General features: G+C 44.3%; 1 protein-coding gene across 3 annotated transcripts in view; it reads left to right on the top strand.

Annotated features, from left to right (window-relative positions):
* The window catches only part of meis1b (Meis homeobox 1 b), an 80,424-nt gene extending 66,802 nt beyond the window's left edge, over window positions 1–13,622 (top strand). For 2 of the 3 annotated variants that reach the window (XM_079686342.1, XM_079686343.1), the window contains exons 10-13: window positions 3,595–3,734; window positions 5,640–5,729; window positions 6,947–7,044; window positions 12,670–13,622. In XM_079686342.1, the coding sequence (XP_079542468.1) occupies window positions 3,595–3,734; window positions 5,640–5,729; window positions 6,947–7,005 (289 nt within the window). In that variant the 3' untranslated portion in view covers window positions 7,006–7,044; window positions 12,670–13,622. The remainder of the gene's footprint in view (window positions 1–3,594; window positions 3,735–5,639; window positions 5,730–6,946; window positions 7,045–12,669) is intronic. The other variant, XM_079686344.1, reaches the window with a different exon arrangement.
* The last annotated feature ends 1,183 nt before the right edge of the window (window positions 13,623–14,805 follow it).

Here is a 14,805-nt window from a genome sequence, read left to right as displayed (position 1 = left end):
GTGTGCAGGCCTGTGCATGTGTGGGTGCACATTTTCTCAGATTACTAATGTAATATTGCCAGTGAGTGCAGAGGACGTGTATTTATATACGTATGTCTATGTGTGTGTTCATGTGTGTGTGTCTCATATTACTAATATGATATTGGTGGAACGCTCAAGAGATGTGTGTGAGTGTGTGTGTGCTACAGAAATTGAGAACTCCACATGAATTTAAATCAACGAGCTCGCAGAGTAACCTTTTGTATATCCAATCTGCATCTTTCCACTGCTCGTTATTAAATTATCCCCTAATTGGTCACGCAACAAAGGCAGCTGATGAAAAAGACAATTTCTTGCTTTTAATTGGGCATTTCACGTGTGCTTCGTGTACACCTGTGTGCGGCTGCCTCGGCTCAGTGTGTCGGGGACGTGTGTGTGTGTCCCCGGGTGTAATGAGAATAGGACATTAGCAAGGGCTTGGCAGACGCCGTCGCAATCAGTTCCACTCTTTCCAGAGAAGGAGGGAGAGGGGCGGGAGGATTAACCAGACATCAGCAATCTCAGAAGGAGAAATAGATAGAAGGCAGAACAACAAAGAATCAAATCAACCCAGTTTCCTTAATGTGACTTGTAAGAGCCTTACTTCTGGCGTTACATGTGGCAGGTATGTTTCTCGATCCACTCTGGGTGCATGCTTATGTCAACCACATGTGCCCTTTGTGGGAATCAAACGTATCCCCTTGGTAGTGTTTCATTCCCTGAACTCTACCATTTTTATTCTAAGTCATTTTCCTTCCTCCTGCTTGTCTTTTGGTGTTTTTCGCCCAACTTTAGGCGTACCACCAGTGGTGTGTCACGCCAAAATAGCCCAGCTATTGTTGCAGTGAGCGGAGCTGAATAGTGCAGCTCATTGTGTTGTGATGGGAGGCAGGGGAACGAACAGGCCATAAACACTGGCCCTATAGCACCCAGGGGTCATGCAAAGGTGAAGCCTCACTCCCCCTAATGGAGCAGCTCCGCTTTTCTCTCCCCTTTTCCTCTCTTTCTATCTCTCTCTGAGTCTTATTTCCTCTCTTTCTAATTCCCCCCCTTCTCTCTTCCTCACCCCTACCGCTCCCTCTCTCTCGGTCAGCTTATTAACGGTCACAGCGAGAGTGTCTGGTTTGCAGAACAGAGCCCCTTGCCTTCCCACTCTCTCACTCCTCCTTCCCTCCCATTCTCCCGCTCTCCATCGCTCCGTTCCCCTGGCTGCTATTATGAGAGGCATTTTATCCTTTGTTCCAGCCCCCATGGTGCATCTGGCCTCAGATATGGGGACGACAGGGACAGGAAACCGGCGAGAGTTTTTGCGGAGAGGAGGGGGTTTGGTGGGTTAGAGTGTGGGTTCGTTGCTGGGTGGTGGGCCGCCAGTTTCCACCATACAGGGAAGGAATGATAAGGAGAGCAGGAGAAGGAAACAGATACAGAGGGGGACGGAGAGGGAGGCAGAGCTGTTCTTTTCGGAGCTGCACTTGTAGGCCTAGTGGCAGCAGTAGCCGTAATAGTAGGATTATGACTTCATTGATACATAGCCTGGTTAATCCTTAGAGTAAATAAGCACTGGTGCCATATTTCTGGGAGGTCAGATCAAGTAACAAGTCAATTACATTCCTCTCTGAGCCCTATTGTAAGAGGAACAAATGCCAGACTTCCTAACAAGTGCACACCTATTGGCAGAACAACCTACCTTATCGCACTGGTGTACTTTTGAGGGAGGTAGAAGGAGGAGGTTTTAGCTGGAGAGAAATAGGAAGGAAAGACAAGAGGAAGGAGAAGGACAGGTCAACAGTTAGCCAGTGCTGGCCTTAATATGACCTCGTCCTTCTATAAAAGGCCTGTAGAGGAGAGTTAAAGGAATGCTCAGGCCTCCTCAACCCTCCTTGCCCTCTCTCCTCCTCCCATATCTCCCCCAGCAAAACAGGGTAGCGAGGGAGGAAGGGAGGGAGGGGGTGTTGGTGATAAAACTCCAGACGTTCCCTCATTTGATGGTGCTCTGCCATGTCAGTGCATTCCTCCCGAGCTCTTTCTGTCTCTCTCCCCCAAATTCCAGTTCTACATATTGTAACGAAAAGACAACAAAATCGCCAAAACACCGAAGTTTCAAAGGCTTCAGATCCCCGTCGCTTCTTTTCCTTCTCTTTCACAGAACATTTCACCCCTCACAGAAAGCTCCGGTCGAAAATGTAACAATTTCGCTAAAGCGGATTATGAGATATAACAAAAACAATGCAGGGACACAATTAAGCTTCAAATCATTGTGCCTTTCTACTGCTATCTGTCTCTGCCACCCTCTGTCTCCTCGTTACCCCCCAGCTCCGTCTGGAGAAGGGGACACAGGATAGATAACGGACAGAAATCTATCTGTCCGTTATCGAGCACACCATAAAGCTGTTAGAGAAGGAATATTAAGAGATATAAAGCCATTCACTTGTTTTGGGGTCAAACAGACGCACCAGCTTGTGTCCTTTTGTATCCGTCCCTCTCCTTTCTTTAGAACTCTTAAATACTCATTTTTTCCAGCGTTGCACGGCTATTGTTTCCTCAAAGTTCGGCTAATGCTCCCCCTTTTAGAGATGAAATGGAAGTGTCCGGTTGGGCAACAGCAGGAACACATAAATCAAGTCAGAAGCCCCAAGAGCCCTCTCTCCTTGGGGTCATTACAGGTCAACAGGTCATTTCAAAAGGGGTTAGGCTGAGCAAGGCCAGAGCACGGCCTGTGTGAGTGTGTGCGAGGGCGTGAATGTGTGTGAATGGACGTAGAAGAGGGAGAGAGATTAAGAGTGTGTGTGTGTGTGTGTGTGCAGTAGCAGTTTTAAATACGAGTAACAGTGTGTGCATGTGTGTGTGTGTGCTCAATAAATGTTCTGACCCTGTGCTTTTATTGGAGTTCACGGGGTAAACGAGGTTTTTCTAAGCCTGTATGTACCAAATCCAGCTCCTGTGAAAACACACACACACAGTCACTAAAAAAAATCTCCTGCTGTCACAGAGTAACACATGGTCACCTGTCTTAACAGAGTATCACCCAAAACAATGCCTCTCACCAGTGGCAACGTGACATGTTTCTGTCAGCAACACTTCCCACACTGCCACGCTCCAAGCCGAGTGTGTTAAACAGTCAGCAATCTCAGCTCGTTGTGAGGTGGAACGTCCCGACAAAGAGAGATGGATCGACATGTTTCAAACAGGCTCGGAGAAAATCCCGGTTAAGCCTCGCCCCACAAAGACCCCAGTGTTCAAGCCCATGTTTCTGCATATGAGCTGAGGCTGTGCAAGTTTATACAAGTCGTGGACTTTTTGCAAGCCTTGGTAACGCTGCTAAGATGTGACTCTGTTGGGGCTTTACCGGCTCAGGGTTGCTTAGTGGAAAATAATTTCCCTATATAAGTGTTATGGTTTACTTAAAGAAGGAGACTGCTTTGGCACTGTTTTTGTTTTCAAGTTGTGTGCCAAGATTTCCCAGGTCTTAGTCAGCAATTTTTGTCTGATCTTGTTTTGGGAAATCCACTGACAGTGTTTCTCTTTCTTTGTCCCCTCTCTTTTCTTCCTCTCTCTCTCTCTCTTCATCTTCTTCAGGTTCATTAACGCCCGGAGGAGAATAGTGCAGCCCATGATTGACCAGTCAAACCGTGCAGGCAAGTCTCCTCTAGTTACTGTATTCAAGTCGCGAAGGCTAAAGCCGTCCTCAATCCATGCACCCGGAGGCCCCTCAGCTGGTAAATACAGGCCTGATACCCCATCCTGGAATGTCCAAAACCTGGAGGGGCTTTCCCCTCCTCTGTCGTGACTGACCACTAAAATTAAGAACCAAAACATTAACAGCAACCATTAATCCACGTTGAAGTGCCATTTGGGGTGAGAATTTGTTCATTATACAATATAATAATTTGGCTGAAAATGAGTTAACGACGAGTGGATTTATTTTCTCAGCCTGTAAACAACACTAGCTGTGTTCTCAGTAAATGTGCTCTTAACCCCTTCCTCCCCCCTTTCGCCAACCAGGCAAAGTAAAAAAAATAAAAACACTCACCCCTTCCTCCCTGCCTCAAACCAAAGCATAAAGAGAACGACACCCGTTTCTTTTCTTGGGTGACCGTTGTTTGGCTTTTTGGCTCCAGAACTGTTTTTGTCCCCCCCCCCCCCCCCTTCTCACTCCTTTAAACTCCCCCCTCAGCCCTATTTGCGGCTGTTTTAGGGAGTGAGGGGAGTGAGCGGTCCCCCTGGTGCATGGCTTGGTTTGGACTGCCGTAAACTTTATTACCTGTAATAGGGGTCAGGGGTCAGGGTGGCATTAGGGGCGCAGTAAAGTTCAAAGGCATTCAGTGGGGCCGAGGTCTTGCTTTTGCTTGACTGACCCCCAAACAGCCTGAATCGAAGGTAAGTGGATTTCTATGAGAGCAGAACAATGGAGGCGAGGGAAAAAATAGGAACCCTATCAGGTTTCACTTATCGTAGCTGCTCAGTTATAGGCAGTATTTATTAGAAAGAGCATTTAGGTAGGAGCGGATTCTGAAGCCACTCAGCAAGAATGACTTATTGTTGACACAAATGATCAGAGCTTCAGCCTGGGACTCGTTTGATCCTTTTGATCATGTGTGTAACCATACATTAATAGGAGCAGCAATTAGGTCTAAGGCCATGAATATAGCAGTGTTAAAAGCCAAAGGGTCCTTTCTTCTACATAACAAGTCGTGATAAGTATTGTCTGAATAAAACTATTTTAACTTTGCATTATACAGCAGCAACGTTTTGGATTCAAATTCATAAATTGTTTTATTCTGGGGAATATTATTAAAGTTTATAAGAAAAAGAAATGCTGTAAATGCTTCATGAACTTGTTATTAATAATAATTATTATTACAGATTATAAATAAATCATTTAGGGACAAGGGGGTGAGATTAAATAACTTCTTCTCACTCCTTTTCGAACACTAGATGTGGCACTGTTTATGTTGCTAATGCTGTTGTTGCTGTTGTTGTAAATGTCATTTTTTGTTTTGATTTCTCTTACATGAATATGCACTGCAACATTTGTTTTGTTTTGTAATTATTTATTTTACTTGTTCGAAATAAATGTATCAATCAATTAACACGAAAAAAAAGAAGAAATCTCCACGTTTTAATATTTTAATTAGTCTAGAGATCCAATAGCTTTGATGAAGAGCTAAAGCTAGCTGTAACACAACATATTATACTATCAAACCCAAACCGTGAGAATTAAGATGATTTTTACAACCGTACAGCTACTTCAAAAGATAAGAAATGTAGGTTAAGTAGTAAATAAAACAATCATTCTCCCCACACAAGCAGTCATTTTTATTGGCTTCCTGTCAGTCATTGTGTAAACATTTGTCAATTCTTCCAGATGGCTCAAGTCTCACCTTTGTGAACTGTAGTGTGTGTTGTACTCTCTCAGTCCGATCCCTATTAGAGCATTTAGACGCATTAAAGTCCACCAGGGGCTTACAGTGCGGCGGCTGGGCCGACTCGGAGCAGCAAGGCTCCCTGTGCGTGCACCGGCCAACAGATGATCCCGCTTCGGCCACTGAGCCTTAATTAAAAGTACTAATTGACCACTCCGTCCCCTCCCTCCCTCCCTCTGTCTCCTCCTACATCCACAGTAAGTCAAGGACCTCCCTACAATCCAGATGGCCAGCCGATGGGGGGCTTCGTCATGGACGGCCAGCAGCACATGGGAATCAGACCACCTGGTAAGGCTTTCTCTCTGCGTGTCTGTCCCTTTCTTTCCTCCCGCACTATGCCCATCTTATTCCTTTCTTTCCTCGCTGTCGTTAGCTCATTTTCATGCATCTACCCTCCTCCCCCCCCCTCTTCTTCCTTCATCAGCCCTTCCTCTTGTATCTCAAGTCAAAGTCAACTTTATTGTCTGTGTTGTCAGTTTGTGTGTACAGACAGAGAAATCGAAATGTTCCCACAATCTCAAATAGAAAAATACAAATATATATAAAAATATATATTTCCTACATACAACACATTTATACATATTATAGTAAATGGACTGTACTTATTATTATTTATCCAGTCTTTAAGACCCCTCAAAGCGCTTTACATGTCATTCACCCATTCACACCCATTCACACAGAGCAGTGTACCTTACTCTAGGAACTAACATTCACACACCGTTGGCCATCGGGAGCAACTCAGGGTTAAGTATCTTGCCCAAAGATACATCGACATGTTGACTGCATGGGCTGGGATCGAACCCACAACCTTCTTGTTGAAAGACGACCGCACTCCCTCACAGCCACAGTCGCACATTAAGTTAAAACACAACAAAGTAATATATACAAAATAACAGTCGCTTCAATATCTTTGGGAATGTACAATTTAATCTCAGAACATAGAGTATCTGCCATGTTTGTGTTTTTTTTCCATGTTTTCTTTTCTCAGCACTTATAGTTGCTGTGTGTAAGCTGTACAGTATGTGCACCCTCACACACAGCGATAAAGACACACACACACTGTACACACTGCTACCTCCCCCTCCTTCGACACACTAACCAGAACAGGTGTGGTCAATCACATTACACAACCATCTCCTTCCTCTCTCACCCCCTCTCTCTCACGCCATCAGGTCTAATCCCAGAGTTTGTCCTTAAGCTCCTCTCCTCCTCCTCCTCTATCCCCTGTTTTCTGGGATCCTCTCAAGTCCCTAACCCTATCTCACCCTCCACTCAAAGTCAGCAGGTTTGGATAAACTGTCAGGCTACTTAACCCCCCCCCCCCCCTTCAATGCACCTCACTACCAGATTTAAGCCAGTGTGCTTCTCTGCTATGTTGTGTATAAAGTTAGTTTGATGTGTTTTCCAGTGCCGTCTGCAAACATTTTGCTGGTCGCACTAACTTCATAAAAGCATTATCTTTTTCTAAGTATTGCATCTAAATGTACTCTCTCTGTGTTTCTCAGGAGCAATGGGAGGAATGGGCATGAACATGGGCATGGAAGGTCAGTGGCACTACATGTAGCCCCGCCCCGATCCGACCAATCGCAACACAAAGGAGGATGTAAGAAGGCACACACTGACTAACACATGCGCTGAGACGAGTCCACAATATTTTACATGTGGGGCCCTACAGTACATTATTCATGAATACATTGACTGCAGATCAGGAGGAGTGAGTTTGCTTTGAGGTTGCATTTAAAGCGTTTTTAAAAAAAATGGAACCTCTGACATTTTGTACATGTGATTGTTTTGCAATTCTTAGTTGGTACTTTTTTTATTTGTTACAGTCCTTCCCTTGTTCTGGTGATAAGAGCCTTTGATCACAACCTTGTATGTGTGTGTGTGTGTGTGTGTGTGTGTGTGTGTGTGTGTGTGTGTGTGTGTGTGTGTGTGTGTGTGTGTGGGGGTGTGTGTGTGTGTGTGTGTGTGTGTGTGTGTGTGTGTGTGTGTGTGTGTGTGTGTGTGTGTGTGTGTGTGTGTGTGTGTGTGTGTGTTGCAGCTGTGTTTAACTCTCCCACATATCCCATAGCTACAGGACAGGAGGAAAATAGAGGAATGAAAGCAAAGCGGGAGAGATAAAAACAGACAATTTGGACGTTTGGGTGTACACATATACAAAATGTTTTGGAGTACTATAACTAGCCACGTGTAATGGTACAAATGTGTGTGTGTGTGTGTGTGTGTGTGTGTGTGTGTGTGTGTGTGTGTGTGTGTGTGTGTGTGTGTGTGTGTGTGTGTGTGTGTGTGTGTGTGTGTGTGTGTGTGTGTGTGTGTGTGTGTGTGTGTGTGTGTGTGTGTGTGTGTGTGTGTGTGTGTGTGAAACATATAGTAGTACGGGGCACAGAGGAGAGAGGATGAGAGGGGTGAGGAGAAGGCGGGGATGGGTCGGGACGGGGCGGGTGGAGAGATGGGGTTGGGTGGGGGACATGGGGGGTAGGGGGGCAGGTAGGACGTTGCCATGGCAACAGACTGATTGGCAAAAATGTAAGCAGTCGTCGCTGGTGCAAGGAGAGGGAGAGAAGTGAGCGCCCCTTAAGTGTCATAAATCTGCCGGGTTGCTGTTGATGCATGAGCCACATTAATACACACACTAACCAGCTAGAAGAACAACTCCCCCTCTCCCCCCTTTCTCCCCCCCCTTTCTATCTAGTGCTCCCTCTGTCTCACTCCCTCTTTGTGGTTTTTCTCACCGTCAATTTTTCTTCCTCTATCTCTTTCACACAAACACCTTTTTTCTCTTTCTCTTTAATTCTCTGCCTCTCTCTTTTTCTCTCACCTCCTCGTCCCCCCTTCTCCCTCCCACTCTCTCTCTCTCTCTCTCTCTCTCTCTCTCTCTCTCTCTCTCTCTCTCTCTCTCTCTCTCTCTCGCCCCAGGGCCAAATAGACTCCCACATAATTCTGGATGTGTACAGGCTTGGTGTTGTGACAGTGTGTGTATAAAGTGGCTATGGGTCCAATTGTCGTGAAACATCATTGTTTAGTATGTCTGTGTTTGTATGAATCCTGCGTGTGTGTACCTGTGTTGGTATGAACACCATAAACAAACATGCATTTGCCAAAAGTACGACTGTATGTGTGTGTATGCATGTGTGTGTATGGTAATAGGATTACTCCTGGCACTGGGAGGGAACACAAACTAGTGCAAAATGGAGGAGGTAGCCAGCAGGGTATGGAGCTTAGCTGGGCCTAATTGACTAGATCCAAATTAAATATGCCATCACTGGAGGTGTGACCAATGGATTTGACTTATTCAGTTTACAAAAATAGAGACCATTAACCCTCCACAGAATGTGTGTGTGTGTGCCACGATGAAAATATGCCGCCCTTGTTTCTGTCAAATGTCCACGACAAAGCAGTGACAGAAAATCTCAAATCGAATGGCATCTTAAAGGTTTGAAATGCAGGGAGACATGGTAATAGAAAGGCTGTGTTTCAGAATGTGTGTGTGTGTGTGTGTGTGTGTGTGTGTGTGTGTGTGTGTGTGTGTGTGTGTGTGTGTGTGTGTGTGTGTGTGTGTGTGTGTGTGTGTGTGTGTGTGTGTGTGTGTGTGTGTGTGTGTGTGTGTGTGTGTGTGTGTGTGTGTGTGTGTGTAAACATGAGGGCTGGTTCGCTGTGTCCAAGCTGCCTCTTTCCAGCAGCTGCTAGCCTTCCCAGTAGACCTTGCTTTAAACAGCCTCAATTTGCCTGCTGAATCTCGTAATTGGGCCACCAGAGGAATCCTCTGCGAGACGGGTAAAGCGCAGAGAGGACGAGTAGACAGCGGAAGAAAAAAGAGAGAGGGGTAGACAGAAAAGAGGGAGGGGCGGATGAAGAGATGGCAAGCGAGAGAAGCGTAAACGAAAAGAGGGAGGGGTGGAGGGAGTAAAAGAAAGGAGGGAGGAGGGAAGATGGTAGAAGCTAGGAGAGAGATGGTGACTGAAACATGTCTACTCAGTTCTTCACAGCTTCATTAGCTTACCATCGCTAGCTGCTAGCTTGCCTCCATCAAATACTTTCCTTTCTAGGTCAATTAAATGTAAGTGATGTGTTATATTCTTTCATGACCAATTAAATTAATAGGTTATTACTGGAAGGGGGGGGGGGGGACGACAGTTATCTTATTTGATTATGAGAGCACAGGTTCATTATATTTTATAAGCAATTTTCATTAGCAGAGTTGAGGTTTTGTTACCGCGGGGCTAAATCGAGCGGTTATTGTGTTGGGGAGTGCTGAGCCTCGATACAGAAGGTGTGTCTAGCAGTCATACTGAAACATTAGTTAAAACTAAAGCCAATTAGTCCTGCTTAGTGAGGAGCGTTATGCTTTCCAGCCGATGAGGATCGCAGAGCTTATATCCCCTTGCGAAACAATACACCTGTCAGCAGAGATGAAGCCCAGCAAGTGAAGCAGAAGCGAGCTGAGCCTTTGATAGCGACGAGAATGACTCTGGGATGACCCTTACCCCCTTTCCCTTCTTCCTCTCCGCTGCTTTCCCTCTTCCACAAAATTAGCCAGGGGTGGCCGCAGAAAACTGTAATTTTCAGTTTCAGGACAATAGTTATCACAGGGTGGAAGAATTAATTATGGCGGAGAGCGTATGGAATTTTTCCGGCCCTCCCCGCTCTCAGCTTTTCCCAAAATGTCGGGCAGAACGCTCGAGTGAACGCTGCCTGTAACCCCTTTCCTGCCAGTCTCGGCTGGAGACCCTTTGTCCCTGCATTCATTGCTCCAATCATTAAGCACAAATGTGTTAACCTTCTGCTGAGAGGTCAAGATCCCCCCCCCACTCACCCACCACTTCCAGCACCCTCACCCCCCTACCCTCAACTTCTCTTTCTGGTGGATGAACTTTTACTATTAACGAACATCGGGAAAAAACCGGTCCCAATGGGGATTGTGTGCCCCCTCGTATTGTCCATGAATGTAGGTCCCTGTTGAGTTGGCCCCTCTGAAATCCCTCTTGCAGTCTGAGTGAGGAGGCCAACAGCTCAATGTATTGATTGGCTTATTAAGTGAAAAACCTTATTAGCAAGTGTGCTCTTTCAAGCACGCATAGTGTTTATTAGTACCTCGACATGGATTGACTTCAGTCCTCGGGATGCTCTCGTTAACCAGGGTTAAACATGAATGCAATGAACAACTTCTGGAAGCAATCACATGGAGTCTTATTGTGTTGTTTTTATTTTTGGTTGACAATGGTGAGTGTTGTTGTGTTAGAGTTAGGCTGCATGTCAATCAAAGAGTGACTTCTGATTAAAAAAAAAACCAAACAGTTTTCGGAAACTTAAACTCAAAGAGATATTCATTGGGAATGTAATGGGTCATTGCTTTAAGCATGGTCTGCATTGAAGCTAGCATTGCTAATGGTTAGCTTTGTTACCCTCGGTTATGTAACACAATAGAAAGGTCACATGTTTGATGCAAGTGGTCCAAAAAGATATGTAAACCCCAACCTCCTAACCTCATTGAAAGCTCTCTTAATAGCTCACCCTTCTCTTACACAAGTCACACCTATTCTCCTCAGTAGCCCAGGTGAGAACTGATGGATGAGGGGAATAAGAAACGAGGACCCTTGCCTTCACTCCTCTGTTGTCCTCTCGCTACACCCCATTGTTATTTCCCCTGCCTGCCATTGTGTGGTCTGTAGTGGCCCTCTTGTGTGTGGTGAACGCGTGGTGGAGCTCTCAGGTGACGGCGGCCGCGAGCCTCTCCAGCTCTTTGGTTTAGTCAACAATGGTTGCGGTTCCTCGGTGGTGACGTTCCTCCAGCAGAGATGGATGGCGGCTATTGTTGGCTGTAAGGAGAGGAATGTAGGCAGAGAAGAGGGTGAAGATAGATTTCTTTACTCCATTTGTCATTATATGTGGAGGTTTGTTGGCATGCAGCAGGTTGCATCAGTATAAAGGGTTACGGTTGACTTAGGCTGTGAGATTAAGGCTTTGTTCATGACTTTAAGAATTCAAAACAACATTGCATTTTATTTCCTGTCATTAGTAACCTGAAATAGTTTGCCTGATGATCAAAGACTACTTTTAAATTCCCTATACAGTTAAACAGGAAATGTTAAGTACATGGCCTCTGTATCACTTAAAGTCGATCATGTGTGTTTGGTCTGTAAGTCCTCGGCTACTTTTAAAGTAGCATTACAGAAGGTGTAGGATTAACTCACTAAATCCTCCAATGTATCCACGCATTCTTAGTAAGGGCAGGTTTAGTTTGTATTCTGACCCAGATTAGCATTTTGTTTGGTGTGCAGGAGTTACCACATAATACACTGCTTCTGTAGAGACACATCAGCCGGGCCAACCATGTTCAAGTGCTATCAGCCTAAAGCTGTAACATGAGTCTGCTTTCAGAAGTCTGGTGTAAGCTATTCTGATATTTAATGAATGATTAATGATATCGAACTCATTCATTCATTTTGCAATTAAATGCTCTCTGTCCCAGTGGTGCAGACAATATGCCAATTCAAGATTCAATATAAATAGTGCAAGAAGAAACAATTATGGAAGTTGAACGTGAGCAATGTGCAAGTAATTAAACATGTTTATAGCTTAATAAAATGTGCATGAATTTGAACATACACTCAAGTTTTTTAATGTTTCAACATGACCAAATGTTCATACTGTACCACTAGGGCAGGGGTGTCAAACTCAATTTCATCATTCGCACAAAGGTTGCACTCAAAGGGCCGGTTGTAACTTTAAGACTATATAAAAATACATATGTCAATATATTAATATATATATAAAATAATGTATTATATTACATTATTGCCTCTGAATTAGGTTATTATCGGATAGGATAATAACTTAGTAATTAACTACGTCTGAAAGCAGAAGTCCAGGGCAAATAATTGCAAGTCTCTTCAGTGTGCATGTCACAAAACGAGATGCATTGTGGGACATGTAGTTTATGGGCAACCTTCTTCTGTAAAGTGGCATGTAACCGTATAATAAACGTATTATATTCTTTGCAAGCTCTTGCGGGGCCGCATAAAATGAAGTCGCGGGCCGGATTTGGCCCCCGGGCCTTGAGTTTGAGACCCCTGCACAAGGGGTTTCAACCCATAGAAACTGAGTTATTCAAATACAAAAAACATAATTAATAGAGACTTTTGCAGACTTCAATCTGTTGTCCAAATGCAACCCATTACAGATCCAACACTGATCGTTGGTTAACCCTGTCGATCTCCTCTTTCCTCAGAACGGCAGGGCAACCCGGGGATCACCTGTCTCAACGAGGCCTACGGATGAACGGGAACAGGGCTCCTTGACTTCCTGATGACAACAACCAACAGTAACCCCTCTGTCCACCTCCAACACCCAACAACATATTATTCGGCTGATATCTGCAACATGGAAGCTTTCCATGACTGCCTTCAAACCTTCCAAGTCTATGTGTCCAGCGACGGGGATGCACAGAAGATCAAACTATGTCCAAACCAGATGATCCCCTGTCCCGACTGACCCCTGCTTCTTCTTCTTCTCTGGTGGGCACTAGACTTCGCCCCCTTGCCACTGCCCACAAGGTGCACATGGACTCCTCCATTACAAGTGATTGTGATTGCGATTGCGAGCATAGACGACACACGAGAGACACACTGTGTCCTTTGCCTGTACCTTTGGCGAATGCAGCACCTGGTGATATATTCTAGACTCTTTGGTAAACAAGAGAGAGATCCTGTGAAGAGCACTCCACTCTTTGGGACGATGGAATTGGACCAAGGAGAAGCCAATGTCTGTATCTGACAGGACACTAACAAAGCAAAAGAGGTGCCCTTTAAAAAATATAGTGGATTGAAACATGGAAGGAGGGAAAGCAAGAGAAAAGAAATAAAAAGTATAACTATATCAAACCCTAGTTTGGGAAGCGAGTGGAGAAAGAAAATATACTGTATACTGATGTAAAATTACGCTGGACTCTCACAAGAACTGGGAATTTAAGTATTGTAAATGCTATTGTATTGTTCTGCATATTATGTTGTTTCTAATAGATTTTTAAAAAAAGGATGTGAACTTTTTTCTCTTTTTTTCTGATTTCTTTCCACACTATGTGTGTGCCGTCTCCATCAAATTTGACCTCCTGCCCCCTCCCTTCATTCAATCACGATGCATTTTTAAAAGAAAAAGAAAGTGAATAAACGGACAATTCGATCAGTTTGTCATTTCTCGCAGGCCTTTATTTGGATGGAAAGAGAGTGATTCAGATCTCCACCTTTTTAAACTTGACTTGTTTACATCCAGCACACACAGCCCATCCACGTACATGCAGGAAGCAACTTACTTGTATTACTGTTGCTGTGTGACTCCAATTGTGATGCCTTTTTTTTTTACATTTTCATATCATTGGATTATATGTTCTTCTGCTGGTAGAAGGTTTTAATTGGCATACACATTTACTGACCATTTGAGGACATGCACCCTACAATAACTCATTAGATTAACTCCAAAAACAATGACATCAGGCTAAACAGAGTTTCTGAGAAGCTAACATTTTGGATTAACAAGGTTTTTAATTATACTGCCATTGTCCAATGTATCCATATAAATAATGTATGTGTCAACATGGTTTACATCATGACAGGCTAACATGATAACGAACTTCAACTGATGCTCATAAACAAGCTACAAAAGTAACAGCGGATGGGAAACTACAAGTGTGTGTCCTGCAAACACATTGTTTCCTGTTTTTCTCCATGTGTGTCTGTGATTGAACGACACTGGACGTCTATTCCAGTGTCCTATTGATGTGTTTATGTCACAAGGCTGTGCACTCGCATGGCCAATGGATTCTCTTCCCCTCAGTGTTTAACGCGGCCTGATAACAAGGAGAGGCGGAGGCTATGGGAAAACACCTTTTCCACCACAGCCCATTCATTTTTTATTGAACCAGCTGATGTTATGCTGATCAACAGACAGGAGAGAATGTAAAAGTCACTGTGTGTGTGTGTGTGTGTGTGTGTGTGTGTGTGTGTGTGTGTGTGTGTGTGTGTGTGTGTGTGTGTGTGTGTGTGTGTGTGTGTGTGTGTGTGTGTGTGTGTGTGTGTGTGTGTGTGTGTGTGTGTGTGTGTGTGTGTGTGTGTGTCTCAGTATGTGAGGGGGAACGTGTGTGTGCGTTATCAATGCATCCATTATCCATTGCTTCAAACATGTATTACGCACATCTTTAAGATTCCTTTGAAGACAAGTCATGTTTCTTATGCTTTTACTTTGAAGGGTATATGTACATCTGTGTTGTAAATAAATACTTTTTGTTCAAATAACAGAACTCATAACTAGTCTCACATTATATTCCTACAAGCAGAAATATAATAAAACACTAGTTTTAAAAAAGTGACAA

The sequence above is a fragment of the Notothenia rossii genome (assembly GCF_949606895.1).
Source record: "Notothenia rossii genome assembly, chromosome: 6".
Lineage (NCBI taxonomy): Eukaryota > Metazoa > Chordata > Actinopteri > Perciformes > Nototheniidae > Notothenia > Notothenia rossii.
Note: the sequence above shows the minus strand (reverse complement) of the source record. Positions and strands in the feature narration are given on the sequence as shown.